Source organism: Ceratosolen solmsi, unplaced genomic scaffold, assembly GCF_000503995.2.
Source record: "Ceratosolen solmsi marchali unplaced genomic scaffold, CerSol_1.0 scaffold3, whole genome shotgun sequence".
NCBI lineage: Eukaryota > Metazoa > Arthropoda > Insecta > Hymenoptera > Agaonidae > Ceratosolen > Ceratosolen solmsi.
This window is the reverse complement of record NW_011948428.1, coordinates 3,088,427-3,107,412: the sequence shown is the minus strand read 5'-3', so window position 1 is coordinate 3,107,412 and position 18,986 is coordinate 3,088,427. Positions and strand designations below refer to the sequence as shown.

Here is an 18,986-nt window from a genome sequence, read left to right as displayed (position 1 = left end):
GATTCTATACATTTACGTTATTATACATTTTTGTTGAAAAAGTATATTATATTATAGATCACCAATTATGCAAGGCAGTACAGAACAAATGCAATTGACGCTCATTTCGCAGCTTTGCGGCTCTATAACACCTGAAGTATGGCCTGGTGTTGAATCATTAGAAATGTTCAATAAGGTGGAGTTGGTTAAACATCAAAAAAGAAAAGTACGTTTTGTATGACAATTTGTCATTATAACTTATATGTTAAAAAAGTCATTATACATGTAATAAAGAATGTATGAGTAAATTATACAGTACATTATTAAAGAAATTAGACCGTAGAATGTAGCGTTGAGCGTGTGATAGGAGAAATGCCAACGTTACGTTCTATTATAATAACCATGTGATTTAAGGCATAATCTCGAGTATAACAATGAATTATAATTAATAAATAGAAACAATATATTTTGTGTTCATATTAATATAGGTAATCGAGCGACTGAAACCGTACATAAAGGATCCGTATGCGTGCGATCTGCTGGACAAATTACTGACTCTCGACCCTAGCAAGCGCATCGACTCCGACGCCGCCTTGAACCATGACTTTTTTTGGACCGATCCGATGCCTTGCGATCTAACCAAAATGCTTGCCCAACACAATCAGAGCATGTTTGAATTTCTGACGCCGCATCGGCGCTCCGGTCACGTTATGCGGCACTTCCAGCAGCAGCAGCAGCAGCAGCAACAGCAACAGCAACAGCAACAGCAGCAGCATCATCAGCAACAGCAGCCGCTACCCAGCCAGTCGGCGCACCAGGTGCCAAGACCAAGCGTCAGTAAACTTGTCGACAGCGAGTTCCACGAGCGAACTTACTAGATGCAGCAATGTCACGTGTCGGCCCAATTTACTGCCCCTTAGAGAATAGAATTGTGCATTTAGGTTTCGAAGTCCCAACACGCATTGAATAAAGTTTAGCTGGATTCAAGTGAATGTATCTTAAACGTACTGATATAGTTATACAATGAATTGTAGTATAGCTGTAAGATGAGTATAGAAAGTATTTTTTTTTTTCTATTTCTTCGCTGTACTATCACTATGACTGCTAAATTAAAATGACGTTAACTTAATTCTGCCATAAGAGATATTTACTTGATCTTACTAAATTATTTATTCCAGGGTGCCTTACTTAGTAGGTACGCGTGTAGTAAGTTGACTGTCGGTACTTTCTCATGGCTAGGTAATTTATACTTAATTACGATCGATCATTATAATTTGCGTAGCGAATAAATTTAGAACTGTACAAAGTTATTTATAAAATAGCTGATGATCTATTCGGATATGATTTGAGAAAGTAAAAGATTTTGGATAGTTTTTATTGAATTGCTTACAAAGTGCCGAATAAATAATAAATTTAAACTTTGTATATTATTAGATTAATCTTGTACCCATGATACGTAATTTTGGATTTTTCAAAAATAAAACCAATTTATTATTGAATAATTCACGATTTTATTAGTTTAAAAGTACTTATGAAAAATCAAGCTTAGAATCTCCTTTTCTGATCAAAATACGATGTATTTATTTTGTTCTATTTAAAGTGTTTTTATTAAATAAATCTAGTGGTAATTAATTAAGTTTTTCGATGTTGCACAAATTTATGAGTACAAAAAATCAAAATATTTTACTTTGATGTTCTTACTCTAGATTTACGTTGATAGTATTAATTTTATTGATTCTAGTATTTTTGTTAACTAGAATGTAATATTATCTATAAAATTTTAGCTTCTTGGAATATAATTCGTAAGAAAGATGATGAAAAATTATTTATTTTACAAGAATCTCTTTTTTTTTTTTTTTTTTATATATATATATATTTCTTGCTTTCTGACATCGTAATAATAATAATTATATAATGTTTAAAGAAAAATTTCTATTAATATTTTAAAGTAATATAATAACGACATTCTCCTAACTATATATCAATTAAAGTTATTAATAATTTAATTCGTTAAATTGAGCTGAATAGCAATTTTTGCATTAATTATGAATATGTATTGATAGTAATAACATTTTGATTCGATGGTTTTTACCTCTATTTTTCCTTTTTTTTTTTTTTTTTTTTTTTTTTTTTTTTTTTTTTTATCATATTACATATATCTTTTAATATGTTTGTGTAAATATCAATAATTAATGTCATATAATATTTACTATCCAACATCATATCCAGTAGACAATATAAATTTATTTAATATTATTATTCCCAACACTTTGTAATTAATTTAATTATTTCTCTAAATTTTTAAAAGCACTTTTCATTTTATTTCTACAATATATAAAAATAGTATTGTCTTATTCAAGGTAATAAAATACATTTACTCGCATAAAATGAAAAAAATAGTCAATGGTCCATGAATAAATATTTATTATTTAAAACAATCAATAATTAATAATTAACTATTATATTATTGTTATTACTTTTTTTTTTGTCGAATTATGAAATATTAATAACTATTAATATTTATATATTTAGTGTTTACAACAATAAATAAAAAAAACAATATCTTTTAAATCGATGTATTCATGCTAATTTACACATAACAGCGGACTTCTTTTAATAATTGCAAAACCAGTTGTATATTATCATATTATGTATATGCGACGAAAATTTGCATTTGTATATTTTATTATTAAAATAAAATTGAAGTTAATAATATGGAATTGTATCGTTATTATTCATGAATTTATTAAATCACATTAATCTAAAAAAGAAAAAAAAAAAAAAAAAATTAGAAAATTCATCCTTAAATATAAGTTAAAATTTTTTTGAATAATCGAATTATCTATAGAGTACATTTATCAAATGAATACAACTATATTCAACTTACCATTTCCACAATTTTAAATTAATTTCTACTCGCAAATTAATATAATTTAGTAAAAATATATTCTACACAATATGCTATATGTCATTCACAGTATAAAAAATTTATATAAAATATTATTGCAAATTTTGAATTACTTTCTAAAGGATGTGATTATTATCGAACGATCCTTAACAGTAAATGGCACAATTCCTGTCGCTATTGCTTACCCCCTTAATATTATAATTGCTATGTACTAGAATGAGATACGTAAATTGCATAAGTTTTGAAAAAACTATGGTTAAGCAATAATGAAATACATTTCATAATAAAACTCATTTTTATTGCAATGATTTGATAACTAATCAAGTGGCAAACTACTTCAAAAATATTGCTCACCTTATCATATACTGAGAAAAGAAACTTTTTATGTTTTGCATATTTTCAATGTTTTGTCGCGTGTAATAAACCAAAAAAAAAAAAAAAAAAAAAAACAAAGTTTCCATTAATTCAGGATAGGGTATATAAAAAAATTTGTTGAACTCTTACATCGAACGACTGTTAATTGTTATATCCGTTGTCCTTCGCGTAAGTATAAGTTATTTTATACTACGCAACTCCATCTAATGCAAGAAAATTTTTCGGACCAATCAAAGAATTACGGTATTTGCGTATCAGATCTTAGCGAAGAGTGGATGCACAAGTGATATAGTTGAGTGTTGTTTATTTGTTTGTAAAGGCATAAACGGCGACTGTACATTATATTTGATTAATATACACCAATTTTAGAACACAAATTAAGGAAGATGAAATTTTCGCATCTATTTTCATCAAAAGTTACTCTGTTGGTCATTTTATTTTATAATTTTCTGAAATGTTTGAACGGTATGTAATCAATCAGTGAAATAAAAATATTCAATAATTACTGTACGCATAGTGTATAAAAATTTATGTCATCATTATTTAATATTCATTAAATAAGAATGGATAAATGAATTAACTATTAATTTTATTCGAATTTTTGTGTTCAAAATATTATGTGTTATAATTAATTACTAAGAATTAAACATATTTACAAATATATTTTATTATGTTTCTATATTATTTGAATTTTAAATAGTAAATAGTAATTAAGAGGAGGATTTAAAAAAACTTTCACCGTGTTAAATTATATTTATTATTTATGGTACAATTATAATTGTCATTGTCGTTATGAATGTCAAATTTACAATTGATACCAAATAAAGGCACGAGAAAATTATTCATTAAATAATTTATTATCATAATTATTGTAAAGCATATTGATAGAGGGTGAGAAGATATATTACATTGATTAATCAATTAGCATTAATTAACTAATATCTTAATGTCTTAATATGAAATAATTTTGATGAGAAATTGTAAATGTAGCACGTTAAGCGTGTCATATTAATTATTAGCATTAACTATTGAAAATATTTTAACAATTATTTCCTTGCTTGTGATTGATTAAACGAATAAAAATTAAATATTGATTAGTAGACTGGATTAATAATTGCAATAGCTAAGAAATTATATATGATCTATCGTTTAGTCAAGTAAATGATTAATAAAGATATTCTTTACTTCAATTATTAGGCAAAAAGTAATGAAAGTAGCGGTAGTTTCCAACAGTTAATCTATATATAAAACAAACAAAAAACAAAAACAAATATATATATATATATATATATATATATATACATAGACATAGCATGGATGAGTAAACTTAATAATACTTTAATTCGTTAATGTAATAATAATGATAATAAAATATTTACAATTGAAGGTAAGTAGGTATACGTGAAATTCGAGCTTCACATAATAAATTGCTATAACGTATATGATTTTCACAATTAGGTCAAACAAATGAAGATAAGGAATCGGTAAACCGAATTGTCGGGGGCAGAGCAGCCCACGCAGGTGAATTTCCCCATCAAGTGTCCTTGCAAATTCGATCAAGGCACATTTGCGGTGGAGCTATTATTGGAAGGAAGTGGATTTTAACAGCTGCTCATTGCGCAATCGATAATAATATTGTGGTAAAAGCAGGAAAGTACAACATCAAGGAATCCGAAGTTACCGAGCAAACACGACGTGTAGAAAATATGTTTGTGCATGAATTTTATTCGGGGTAAAAGTTTCTCATGTCGTATATCTGTAATTTATAATTAATTAATGTTAATCGTGGCAAACCATATTGCTAATTTAAATACATTTTTTTTTTTTTTTTTTTTTGCAAAAGTTCTCGAGCTATTCGATAGATACAAAGCGCCATTATGGCATTTTTAAAGTTTCAACTACCATCAAACGATTAGGATAAGTTGAAATTAAAAAAAGGTAACAAGGATCGGTATCAATGGTACTTAGTTTTCAATAGTGTACCCTGTAAATATGATAGATCAGGGATTGTAGTTTCGAGCCAATATTAAGTAAGTAAAACTTTGGATAAATGCAATTTTGATTATTAAATTATATTGGAGTGCCGTATTATGGGAATAGGTTTTTCATTCTGAAATTCGAGCCACTTAAATGCAAATGTAAAATTAAATAGACCGACGAATTTTCAATTAACTCGAATTAACGATAGATCGATATTGACAAGATGTCGGGACGAAGAGATTATAAAGAAAATCCTCCATGACGCGTGTTTAGCAATGTACGCTTTCAAACTCATATCGCGAGCGCTTCGTATTCGTGAAATGCCAACCCCTTCTTACACATAGTCCAGTCAAACAATAAATAACTACGTGTCCCAGCCAACCCCCGTTTTCATAAAACATTTGACACAAAAGGCCCGAGAAGCTCGGCAAACTCCGAGGATAAAAGCGCATAATCGGCAAATTGCCAACAGGCCCGTGAAACCGTACGACATAGCCTTGCTGGAGCTCGCGAGTCCTTTGAGGTTCAACGAGTATGTACGTGAAATCGAGTTGCCATCCGAAGGCAGCGAGCCATCAGAAAGCGCCGTTCTGTCCGGCTGGGGCTCAATTTCCAGAACGAAGAAGCGGATCCTACCCAGTTACTTGCAGACCGCCCGGATGCCCCTGATCGACCTCCAGCAGTGTAGGAGGATGCTCACGGTCGTCGATCCGAACTCGCCGTTCGAGCTCAGCGCTGACAACATCTGCACGGGACCGGGACGCGGACTCCTGTCCTCCTGTAACGTAAGTCCCTCGCGTCGAATTGCGTCGCCGAGGGATTTAAGATTGGCACAATGGGATCGCGCGCTGATAATTGGGGCTTTTGGAGTCCGGGTACTGGTCTAGGCGTTGCACGTGACATGGAAATCCAAAGGGCTTTAGAAATTAATTACCATTGAGTAGAATCAACCGGATAAGTTCCAATGCTAACGGAAAATAGGACGTGGAGGAGGTACGCGTCGCAGCTGGCCTTAAGACTGTTGCGATTACCTTTCCGTTTGTGTATGCTTGGCATTTCAAAAGATTGCCTTTTTGTTGTTTTTTTTTATTTTTTTGTTTGTTACTTAGAGATAACTAGAGCGCTTAAACTTTTTCACGTATTTAATTATTGCTTGAAAGTATTGGATATTTTTTCATAGTGATATAGCTCTCTCTCTCTCTCTCACTCTCTCTCTCTCTCTCTCTCTCTCTCTCTTGATGCTGATCTCTTGAGCAATATATATATATATGTTAATTTATTTTAATTGAATTAATTTCAATTAAATGAGCTATTCAAAATTTATTTTTTGATAGGATACAGTTTTTATAAATTTTCATCTCGGATACATTGTGCTGTAGGGTAAATTATCATTTTCTATTACAATCTATCTTGTTATGAAATTTTACGAGCATCATTATTTCTTTGTAATTAACAATGTTGAAAGTTTTATTTTATTTTTGTACATATATGTATAAATGTATACAAAAAATATTTCTACCGAACTGTTAAAAATCTGTCTAATTTTACGAATTTTAAAAGACACGCGTACACACACATACAGCTAGCACATCCATTCATTTTGCATGTATACGGGCACGTGCGTAAAACATTAAAGATAGATATTGATTTTGATGCAATTACTGGCATAATATAAATTATTTGTTTGAAATAATTAGTTCTGAAACATTATTTTTCAGGGTGATTCCGGCGGACCATTAATAGCCAATAATCAAGTTATTGGAATAACTTCTTGGGGTACCGTTCCATGTTCCGGTTGTACTCCCTCGGTGTACACCAAAGTATCATCTTATATAAACTGGATAAAAGACATTATCAATAATAATTGAACATATGTTCTTACAAATAAATTTACAACCCTATCTATATAAGCTTTCCATATGCATTATTATACATTGAAATATGTAGAAAGAGACATAACATGGCGTATCACGATAGCCGGTGATTTTAATAAAACATTTCAAATTGTCGACATTTATCTTTAAACCTATGTACCTATTTTCATTGTAAATCTTGACGTAAAAAATGTAAATCTACCGGAAAATAAACTCACATTCATCGCACATTCAAGATTATATAATCGATAGTATAAGTAATAAATTTGATATAATCAGCAAATGTAGATTTCATATTTGAAAATCTTCTAGTATCTTTGAGAACATCAGTCTGAGATTTTCAAGTATATTCATAAAATGACAGGCCAGTCGAAATTTTCTTGTCAGTGGGCAATTTGCTTTAATTATATCGCGAAGAAAAGTAAAGAAAATACCTCATTGCGACGCATCATTATACGAGTAAATCCATAAATAATTGACTAATATGTATAAAAATATGTAGGCAACTAACATATGCCATAAATTAAATTTCTATTGATTAAATTCATCAATGTCCTGAAACTTTATTGACATTTGGTAAATCATCGAAAAATATTGGCTATAAATACAAAGATATGATGTATGTTTCAATTAAAATTGATTTCAAAAAAAAAAAAAAAAAAAAAAAAAAAAAAAAAAAAAAAAAAATACTTTATAAAATTGATTATAATTGAATTTGTTAAAATATGCTTCAATACATAATTAGTAACTTAGAATGTGTTTGGCATACTCCTTCCGGATTTCCGAAAACAAGATTTACAAATATTTTTCTTTTTAAAAATCAAACGCTAGATTCATTCGACTGCTTATGGTATTTTCTTGGCAATTGGTAATTCATGGAATTTCATTGTATTTCGAGAAATAGGTACCGGTATTGAAAAGATTAGGTCTTTAGGTCAAAAGAAAGGTCTTTTTGTATTAAAATAAAATTGGAATGAAAATTATATAGATTATCATAATATAAAAATATAAATAATTTAACCATTGCTTTGCTCTAATTAATACTTGTAAGTAATATTTTCTATTTTGACTTATTGAGTTTACTATTTAATCAATAACACATTAAATAACAAATTTCCCAAGCTTTCTTTACTTAACGAACAAATGACAATAACGCTTAACACAAAAGGATTTTATATTTTTATTTCTTATGAAAATTCCTCATCTCATCATATATAATTGACGTCTCATTAACAAACAAAAGATATAAAGAAAGATAGATAGATAGATAGATAGATAGATAGATAGATAGATAGATAGAGAGAGAGAGAGAGAGAGAGAGAATTTTTATGATGGTAACTCGGCAGGAATATGGAATAAGATCCATAATAATTTAATTGTTCGGAGAAATTTTTTCAAGGGACCTTAGAAATCATAGTACTATTTAAGTGGGAAAACTTAAAAAAGAAAAAAACAATATCATTATTATATTGTAAAGTGATTCATTGATTCCACAAAAAAAAAAAAAAAATTTTATACAACCATAAATTATTGAATATATTTAAAAACTTAAATGCTTAAACAGCCAATTAATATGTTCATTCGCAATTAGCAATTTAAAATATGATAATCATAAAATTCATTTATTTTATAAAATAACATTTACTATTACGGAAAATTTTTTCGATTCTCAAATCAATCATACATCAGCAATACGAGTAATCCGTTGAACTTTATCGATTCCGTATTATTACAATAACTAAAACTGTACTGAAAAAACAATCTTAGGTAAAGGCAAAAATTATAAACAATTTGAAGCTTACAATAAGGATTTTAACTTGATGCGCTACCTCACATTCGTAAATAACATGTACATGATTAACTCAATAATTAAAAGTTAAAACAAAAATCTTTGAAAGCGAGAAAATGTTTAAGCCATTAATATTCAGATGAGAGTAAAAGTTCATTCCCAATGTCAAAAACTTTATACTTGAACGTTTATAAAGGGGCAAAAAGTAACTATTTTCTCGAATAAAATTACAAAATACAAATGGCCGAATTAAACGACAAATAATAGAATAATATAAGACAAAAGTAAATTGTTTATTTATTGTACGTAACAATAAGGTAATAAATATCGTAGCTTTTCTTCTTTCTACAAGATATCTACAAGTTATTAGAAATGAAGTTCCAAGTTTTTTCCTACAATTGTTGTTAATCCTGTAAAAACATATAGAATGGATATAATATACATTAATGTTTTTAGTAATAATTCTTACTTCTATTTATAATGATTAAATAATGTTTAATATAAACGTTATATACGAATATATTGTCCATTTGTAATTAAGGCTTTTAGTGATTAATAAACTGTTATTAACTCATTAGGAATATACATTATTAAATGTTGAAGCTAATGATTTCTATAAGAATTTCTATGAAATATAGTGAAGAATTCAGTTTAATTTTATATTTACGATTTGATCGTTAATGTGCAGATTTTCTAATTACTACAATAATTTATATAGTCCAATGATTAAAAAAAATTTTATTATTTCACTTTATTTGTAGAAAGTAAATGAGACACTTGCGATTATATCGTAATGATATTGAAAAGAATATTTCAAAAACTATATTAATATATAATTATTAATATCTAATTAAATGAAGCAATCATTGTTTTTTCTACTTTTTTCACAATATCGTCATTATTGCAATTATGAGAAAAGATTTCGTAAAATTTAGCCTTCAATTATCTCGAAAATAGTACTATCAATTAAATTTAAAATAAAAAAAAAACTGAGTACTAACCGAGTTTCATTATTTCTTTATTCTTCTCTGATAATAAATAATCTTCGATTGTACTGAAATTTTATAAATAAATGAATAATTTATGTATAAGAAGCCCATAGACATATATTAATTTTGCCTTTCATTAAACTCAATATCATATTGTCAATTTTTTTTTTTTTTTTCTTGAATCACAACTTTATAATTTATTTAACCAAAGAATATTACTTATTCATACAAAATCTAATCACAAAAGACTTATTCTCGTTTCAATTGTTTCCAAATATTGTTCCCCATCGAATAAATGAAATTTATGATTAATAAATAATTTTTAAACTATGCAACTGTTTTTTATAAAATTATAATAGAATTATTATGAACGTGTTAGATTAAGAAAATAAATTATAACAATTAAATGTTTCGAATTTCTAATACAATGTTTATACATAATTAAAAATTGAAATACCCACGTATGCATGTGCATATATGAACATAATGAAATTAACTTTTATATTAATTCTACAGAATAAAAATGCATTATGAATATTAATTATCAGTTCCTTTGAAAGATCAATAGCATATACATAATGAATTACAGCAGCGAAGTTTAATAATATAAATTAGATATATAAGGGGATATCAACATTATTTTTGTCTAACTTTATTTAGAAAAATAGTGTGATATAATAAATCGTTTTACAAATATTTTTCTATAATCCTCATTATATAATCTTTATAATCCCTTTTAAATGGCCTAATTTCAATAGGCTTATCTAGTGCTCGAAAAAATGTCTGGTTTTAGATAAATAAAATTGTTTTATATAGAATTTTATTATCAACAATTTATTGTATAAAAATGTATTGTTCATACTATACACATAATTTAACTTAAATATTTTGACTATTGTAGTCTTTGTATAATGCACTGAATAGTTGTCCAGTAGACATAAAATAATTATTCATTGGAAAACTTATAAAATGGTAAACATTTTAATTACAAAAGTATATTTTATAAATAAAAAAATCGATTCACTTTATCGCACAGATAAATTAATTGAGTTTTAATCTTATTCGATTATTGTAGACACTCTTGAACGTAGTATGAGTTCGTTGGCTATTACAATGATTGTGCTAGAAAACTCGATCTTGATAACTAGTATCTGCCATACTAGAACTTGGCTTTGCTTGTCCACCAGGTACTTGATGATGAGGATGTCGCATGTGCCCTGGCCTTCTTGGTGGGGCTAAGTATTCAAACATACTTTGCGAATGTTGGGCTAACATTTTACTGAGATCACAGGGCATTGGATCGGTCCAAAAGAAATCATGATTCAATGCAGAGTCTGAATCAAACCTTTTGCTCGGATCAAGAATCAGTAACTTGTCTAACAAGTCACAAGCATATTGATCCTTAACATAAGGCCTAAGTCTGTCTTTCACCTAGAACACGTAGAAACGATTGCTATCGGATGTCGATGACAAAATGGCGGAGCAAAAATTGATATTGTCCCATACCTTTCGTTTTTGTCCTTGGATTAGTTCCATTTTATTAAATAGTTCTAGGGATTCTACGCCTGGCCAAACATCAGGGGTAAGAGAACCACACAGCTGCGATATTAATGTGAGTTGTTGCTGTTCCGTATTCCCTTGCATAATTGGGGACCTAGGCATTGCCATATTTTGTAATCACTGTTTGTTATAAAAGAAATTAATGTAAAGATGAAAATTACTTAATTTTACATACCTTGTCCACATTTCAGCCATAATACAGCCAGCACCCCATAAATCAACCGGCGGTCCATAATTTCTATCACCTAATAGTAACTCTGGCGGCCTGTACCATAGAGTTACTACTCGATTTGTGTAACGATTAGCTTGGCCATTTTTATTTGCACTAAATGCTCTTGCAAGACCAAAATCCGCAAGCTTTAATATACCATTTTTCGTTATCAGTACATTTGCTGCTTTCATATCCCTATGCAAAATCTAAAACATATACTAGACTATTAATCAGACAATTCATATTTAAACATAATATCATTAGTATACTGACCTTATTACTGTGAATATAATACAGTCCATTCAATAGTTGTTGCATTACTTTTTTGATTTCTCCTAAACTAAATTTTACATTCACATTTGACAATAGACCGGCAAGATCGTGCTCGCAAAAGTCAAATACCAAATAGAACGTCGAACGATACCTATTATATTGATTCGCTGTAAATAGAAAGGCAGAACGTTATCAATGACAATTTCCAGATATTAGACTAGATTAGCTATATCTAAACTCATGAAATACCCTTTGTTCTGCAGATCTCTATTAAATTAACAATATTTTCATTTTGTAAAAGTTGTAATATTCTAATTTCACGCAACGCTGTTATTGGAAACTGTAAAAATACAAACGCCATTAATTTATATTGAAATTAGCATTAGAACCGCTTTATAAATAAACACTTACACCTTCTTTCTCATTGTCCATGAGAACTTTTTTCATAGCTACGAACCTTTTGTTATTAGTTCTATCTCTGGCCTTGAATACTTCCCTAGATTAACCAATAATAAAATGCACTCACATGAATAAAAATAGAAACACTTTACACTGTGCCATAATAGAACTTTTAAAATATTTATATAAAGCTTACCCGAAGGTACCCTGTCCAATTTTTGCAACCTTTTCATACTTCGAAGACTCATCGCAATATGGAAAATCAAATTCTTCTATATATTTCTCCTTTTCCTTGATATTCATTCTATAACGTAGGAAATGTTGGTAACAAAGGTACCCCTTTCGGAGCACAATATTCAACGTACGTCAAACCCATAAACGTCAAACACACGCATAAAATAGTTATGCAACTACCTCAGCACCAAGCGTTAATGCAGGCCAATGGGACTAAGGCCGCGCTAAGGTTAACCCGACGAATTTTTTCAATTCTACACAGTAGAGTACAACGGTACTCTGCGCGTTCCTCTTACTTAATCCGTAAACACAGTGAAATCTGGTGACATAACCAAGTATATCAATCTATCACTAAACTAGAGCGTGATATTTTTTGTTTACAAATTAATCCTATATATCAACAAACACTATAATATACTACACGCATTTGTTATAATTTCCTTCAAATCTCATAAGATTCTATCAAAGAATACTACAATTTCCTAAACTCCAAACACCGTCTTGGAATTGCCTGGTTTAACAAAAGCTTCGTGCACTCAGGAACTAATTACTTTATATACTGTCATGGAGAATTTTCAAAATTAACTCGAACGTCATTCGTGCAATTTATCCGTATTAATCGATACTTTGCGATATCAACGGCAGATGGCTCCAAGCCGAATAACATTGCGGCCACGTAAATTACACGATGATTTCTAGCCTCAGTTTTCGCAGGTTATAATGGCCATCTGGTGGCAGCAATCGTACTAAGTTAACAATCCTTGAATCGAAGATGCCGTAAATTTGTGATTCCGAATGACTCATTCGTCCGGTTAATTAAGAGTAAAATTAATAAATTGCCGCTTATGGCCCGTCTATAATTTCATTATTAGCTTTGTTCATTTAATATTGACAATACTTTAAAATTGCAAAATAACAAATACTTATTTTGTAGTATTTACAATTTCTTAATTTCTTCTTATTATTACTACTACTACTAATAATTAGCGATTTTTAATTTTGATTGAAACTCTATATCTAAGTCGATAGGATAATGCCTAAAGATATTCTCCAACTTATGGTCTAACGAAACAACATTTAAGTAATTTCAATAGCAAAATAAAATTTTAGTAGAAGAGAAAAAATCAACAAAAAATATCTGCGAACCTGATGCATGGTGAAAAATAAAAAATTGTTAGGCTTGGTAGGATGCCGATAAAGGGTAATTTATGGAATATTATTAGAATGTCTTCGACATCCACCAGCCAATCATGTGTCACATCTCCTTATTACGATATTTCAATACTTAAATGTATTTTATCAGTATTGAAGAAAATAATATCATTAGGATGTAGCCTGAGCTTTATTTAGATTTTATAACGACGGAAGTTTCCATAAAGTTTATGCTATAAAAATAGATAACATACAATCTACTTGGTATTGATAGTAGCAATCTTTCATGTACTCAATTCGCTTTTACTTTTATGTACATTTAGTTTATTACTGGTGGCTCTACAGACATTCAAATACTTTATAATATCTATTTTATATCTACTCAAAGACTTCGGAATTTTTAAACAATTCGACGAGATTTAAAATTTTCGTCTACTTTTATATAATATTTCAGCTACCGAGGAATTATCTTCGCATACCTACCAAAGCTCAATATCCATGACATAACAAACACGAAAAGTTTTTTTGTTTTGAAATACCATTGATGGCTGCTTAAACTTTTTCCGCTTCTTAAATAGACACGCGTCCTTGTCTTTAATTCATATTACATCGCTTGATGTAGACAATAACATATGACGAGCTTATTATAGTCTATAACAAAATTTCTTAATACAGTCTGTAATATATTTTTATCGTACTACTGACTTTTCTATAAACTTCCATTTCATGTAAAGGCACAATCCCTCGACTATGTCCATATCATTGCATTTCAATTTCAATCTCTAATGATTTTTTAGCATTGCGATGTTGACGCGAACATATGGTCGTAAGTATGTGTTGGGATGAATAATCTCAGCCAAGTTAGATAAAAAGCAGAGTTATTAACGCTACGATTTAATATACGAGAGTAACTATAGGGTTTTTAAAAAATTGAAATTTATTAGATAATAGTTGCTTTCAATGTATATAAATGTTATAAGAATTTATATTAAAAAATTGTACTAAAGGCCCGGAAGTCCGTAGACTCGAGATATCGATTAAAATTGATTTGGTATTTATTAGAATAAAATAGATGCTTGATGAATGCCACTCTTTGAATTCAAAATCCAGCAGTACATATTTAAAAGGAATTTTGTTTAAGTATTATGTTAAACTATTTGATATTTAAGTTGCTATTCATAATTATATGTATAAATATGATTGACTTGTAAGGAATTAAAAATAATTACTACGACTATCTAAATCAAATGAATCGTAAAATTTATTGATTCTATTGAAAAATGCTCAACTACTAAACTATACGAACTTGTTATTATTAAAAAAAAAAAAAAAAAAAAATTCCCTTCAGGCGATAATTAATTTAAAATAAAAAAATTTTAAAATAAAACAGTATTGTGTACTATTTGAATGTTACATTACATAATTGAGTTGAAAATTCTAATCAGAAGAGTTACTCAATTCATGTACACTTCATGGAATAAACAAATTACGATTGTATGTGAAAAAAGTGTGAAAGTAAAGGGAATTATGAATTGTTAATGTAGGAACCTGAATAGAAAGCCCTTTTAATCGTATGCTCAGCACATTTAACGCTGATTTGTTTCAACATTACGTGCAATTTATAAAAATAATCGTCTAATATTCTATTAATGGAAAACTGAATTTCAAAATGTTAATGAAAAGAAAGGTTCGATAAATCGAAGATTGTTGATCTAATCAGACTTAATAGGGAGTGTGAGATACAATTATCTAAATTCAAAGTACTTTCGGTAAAATAGCCACTGTGCCACAAAAATTAAGGGGCGGATTCGAATCGATCGCACACGAGCAGTGATGAGAATTTTGTTTGCGGCAGTGCTGCAGTGTTTACCAGCTCATTCGCACGCCACTTTAATAGATGAGGATCGAAGCGGCGCGTTTCGCCGATTATAACGAAGAGATAAATCAGGACTCGCTCCTGCGCCGTCAACGCCTCATGCCTCGCCAACTCACTTCATTTCCGTATCGCGTTTCACACTTGAGAACAATAAAGCACAATTCTCACGTCCGTGTGCCGCGCTTACACGTCGCCAGGAACACGGGAAGTGGCGGACGGCCTCCTCGAGGCCTCGCCCACATACGTATGCACAAACGCGTGAGCGCGTGGGACGAAAGTCGCGTGGCCCTTAAAAATCAAGTGATACGGCGCGGCGTGGCGCGGAGAGGAGAGGAGAGGAGAGAATAAGGAGCGCTGAAGCATCAGCGAGACGAAGAGAAAGAAGGGAGGAGAATGAGGAGGGTAGGTGCCTTCAGTCTTTACTTCTTTAAACGCCGGTGATAGAGTGGTTGAAAGCTGAGGGCCACTCGAGCTGCCACCGGAAGACGGGAAGAATGAGACAGATGGAAAGGGGATAGAAAGTGGAAAAATGAAAAGATGAAGAATGTCGGAGTGAGTGGGAGAGAGAGAGAGGGGGGGGGATGTGCGTGCGCGCGCGCGCTCACTCGCATATACAAAAGACAGAGAGAGAGAGAGAGAGAGAGAGAGAGAGAGAGAGAGAGGGAGAGGGAGAAATGCTCTTTGTTTTGTTTATACCCGGAGAAATAATGAAGCCGCGCCTCTGCAGAGTCGCATCTTTATTTTCGCGTGTTTTACATTTTAAATAATTTCTCGCTCCTCGGTGACCTAAAGCGTATGCATGGCTAGGCTACAAAACCTAGGAATCTTTGACCTGGCTTGTTAATGTACTCTTCATCACTTTGCCGCTTCACCTGTCATAGCCAAATTACATTACAATTACACGGGCAAGACAATTTCCTTTGTGGAAACATCTTGCGGTCTGTGATTAGTGTTTAGCTCTTGAAAATTTTCAATGTTCTATATACTATCCATATTACGTCCGCAGCCTCACCGTAATTAGAGATTAAAATTTACGATAACGAAGATTTATACTTTACATATCGAGGGTCAAAAGTCTGTGACAAAAGGATTATAATAATAATGATTTTATGCTCAACCTAACCAGTTAACCCTATTTATTTCTCTGAATTTTATGAGAATTTTTAAAAGAATAGGAGTTTTCTTTGCGTTCGGTCAAACACCTAATGATCAACTTAAAAATGCCTTACAATGATTTTTAAACAAATTTAATGGCCTAACAGATTTAAAAAAAAAAAAAAATAACGATATAGTGTATCAAATTTATATTGATGATATGAAAATAGAATAACAAAAATATTGAAAACCTAATGTATATTTGAATAAACATAAACGCGGCTATAATGTAACTGGGAATGTATAAGATTATGTATCGAGTTTCTTAAACTTGGAATAAATTTTATATTTAAGTAAATGTTTTCTCGTGCTTCATCTTTGTAATATTGATATATTGCGCCGTATTTGTCGAAATTCATATTATTAAGAGAATTTAACATATTTACAATTGTATAATAATTTTAAGTTAATTAAATTTTAAAAATAATGTAACTATCCTAATGAAATACCATTAATACTTGTGAAGACTATTAATCTCTTAAAGTCTTATAGTAGAATCAGTAAAAAGTATTAATATATCTAATTTTTGCATACCTTAATATACTTTTTTATCATTAAATGCTTATAACAATTAAAGTTTTACTGCGTAGTTGTACTATAAATGTCAAGGGTGAGAAAGTTTTCCAGTGCAATTATCTCATGGAAAATTAGATACGTACACGTTACACATTAAATGTATACAAACTTTTTTACAAAACACACAGATTTACTGAGAAATAATAATACTAAAGATGCCGCAATAAAACAATAAATCAAGATAAACTGATATACATATTAATTTTGAAGGGCAAGTTACATTTTATATAATGTTTAAGACAATTTTTTCAAATTAAAATTCAAAATCAAAATTTAAGTCAATCAATGAAAAAGTTTATAAATAGTCGATACACACATACATGTATTACAATAATCTGTCATACCAATGTATAAATAGAAAATTATTTGAAAAACATTAATTATATGAAAATGATTAATTATTATTATTTTTACTTTCATGAAATATGAAACACTTGACAGGATTTCAAAGTTGAATATGTTCATGAAACACTTAAATATTAATGCAGAAATTTAAATGTAAAATTGACGATACAATAATATAGACACGGTAGGTTATTTGAAGCTAATTTGTTTCTCGTCGGGACAGGTAAATTATCTGAGCAAAAAGAAAGACGAAGAAAGTGAAAAAGGAAAATGGTACATGGCTAAGGAAAGCCTGGTGTGGGAGAAATGAGAAAAGAAGTGCTCGTGCTTTATATGGTGCAGCTGGCTGAGCGAACTATGAGGGCTTCCACTTAAAATCCATGCAAAGATGTGTACGTGAAGACTGTGTAAGAGCAGAAGTACCGAGAGAGAGAGAGAGAGAGAGAGAGAGAGAGAGAGAGAGAGAGAGAGAGAGCGGCGCCGAAGGTTGAGGCGGAGGAAAAGGTTCCGTGACTATCACCGAATCTTCCACTGTAATTATTTTTAAACACGTCGTGGAGATATGAATCTTGTGCCCGCATTTGCACCCCCAGCCATCATTTCGTCAACATCATCAGCCCGTAAACGCGTTCACAAACTCCTTTCTTGCACTTTCCTCTCCTATATCTGCACTTCTAAATACAACTTAATGCCGTTTCTTCAGGTTTCATATCAATAAGTCATAATACGCATTCAATGCATTGCAACAAAAAATACTTTACTTATAATGATATTTAATATTTTAATACTACTGTTGAATAAATAGCAACAATTTGAATCTATAGTACTGATCATTTCGACAAAGATATAATGAAAGTTCATAAATGTCAAAATCATATTACAATCCTAATGAAAAACGTTGCAAGGCATACGAATGTTATAGCAATAAGCCTAATTCATATAAATAAAATATCCTGCCAACATATAGCAAATCTCAAATGCCTTCATTATGTTTAATATCAAACAATCATTGGATATTTTATTTTAATTTCAATTTCATTAATTATCTAACTACCATTAATATAAAATAATGTTATTTCTTTTATAAGATAATTTATTGGTAATATTGATGACGAAAGTGAAATTACGGTACCATATAATCATTTAAACATCTGGAAATACTCTAATAAAGTTTTAATATCTATTTTATATATAGAATGCTGGAATTCTGTATAATAGTTTATTAGTTTATAAATTATTCAGCCATTAATAAAACTAACAATCTATTTATGATTATGTAAGAACGATTTATGCATTTGTACATCGACAATA

The 18,986-nt window shown here is 30.0% G+C and overlaps 3 protein-coding genes across 3 annotated transcripts in view; 2 read left to right on the top strand and 1 right to left on the bottom strand.

Moving 5' to 3' along the window:
* Positions 1 to 1,414, top strand: part of LOC105363621 (cyclin-dependent kinase 9-like) — a 4,660-nt gene extending 3,246 nt beyond the window's left edge. Inside the window, exons 7-8 of the mRNA XM_011501365.1 lie at positions 58 to 205; positions 468 to 1,414. Coding sequence (XP_011499667.1) covers positions 58 to 205; positions 468 to 857 — 538 coding nt within the window. The 3' untranslated portion in view covers positions 858 to 1,414. The remainder of the gene's footprint in view (positions 1 to 57; positions 206 to 467) is intronic.
* Positions 1,415 to 4,622: 3,208 nt separating this feature from the next.
* LOC105363698 (trypsin-like) lies at positions 4,623 to 7,133 on the top strand. The gene is made up of 4 exons (XM_011501449.1): positions 4,623 to 4,653; positions 4,721 to 4,994; positions 5,715 to 6,027; positions 6,961 to 7,133. The coding sequence occupies exons 1-4, from the start codon at positions 4,623 to 4,625 to the stop codon at positions 7,108 to 7,110; spliced, it is 768 nt and encodes a 255-aa protein (XP_011499751.1). The 3' UTR covers positions 7,111 to 7,133.
* Positions 7,134 to 10,801: 3,668 nt separating this feature from the next.
* Positions 10,802 to 13,128, bottom strand: Cdk9 (Cyclin-dependent kinase 9). Its single transcript, XM_011501364.1, has 7 exons — positions 12,534 to 13,128; positions 12,350 to 12,434; positions 12,188 to 12,278; positions 11,939 to 12,105; positions 11,630 to 11,871; positions 11,401 to 11,548; positions 10,802 to 11,325 (listed from the first exon to the last, which is right to left on the bottom strand). The coding sequence occupies exons 1-7, from the start codon at positions 12,638 to 12,640 to the stop codon at positions 11,017 to 11,019; spliced, it is 1,149 nt and encodes a 382-aa protein (XP_011499666.1). The 5' UTR covers positions 12,641 to 13,128; the 3' UTR covers positions 10,802 to 11,016.
* Between the last annotated feature and the right edge of the window lie 5,858 nt (positions 13,129 to 18,986).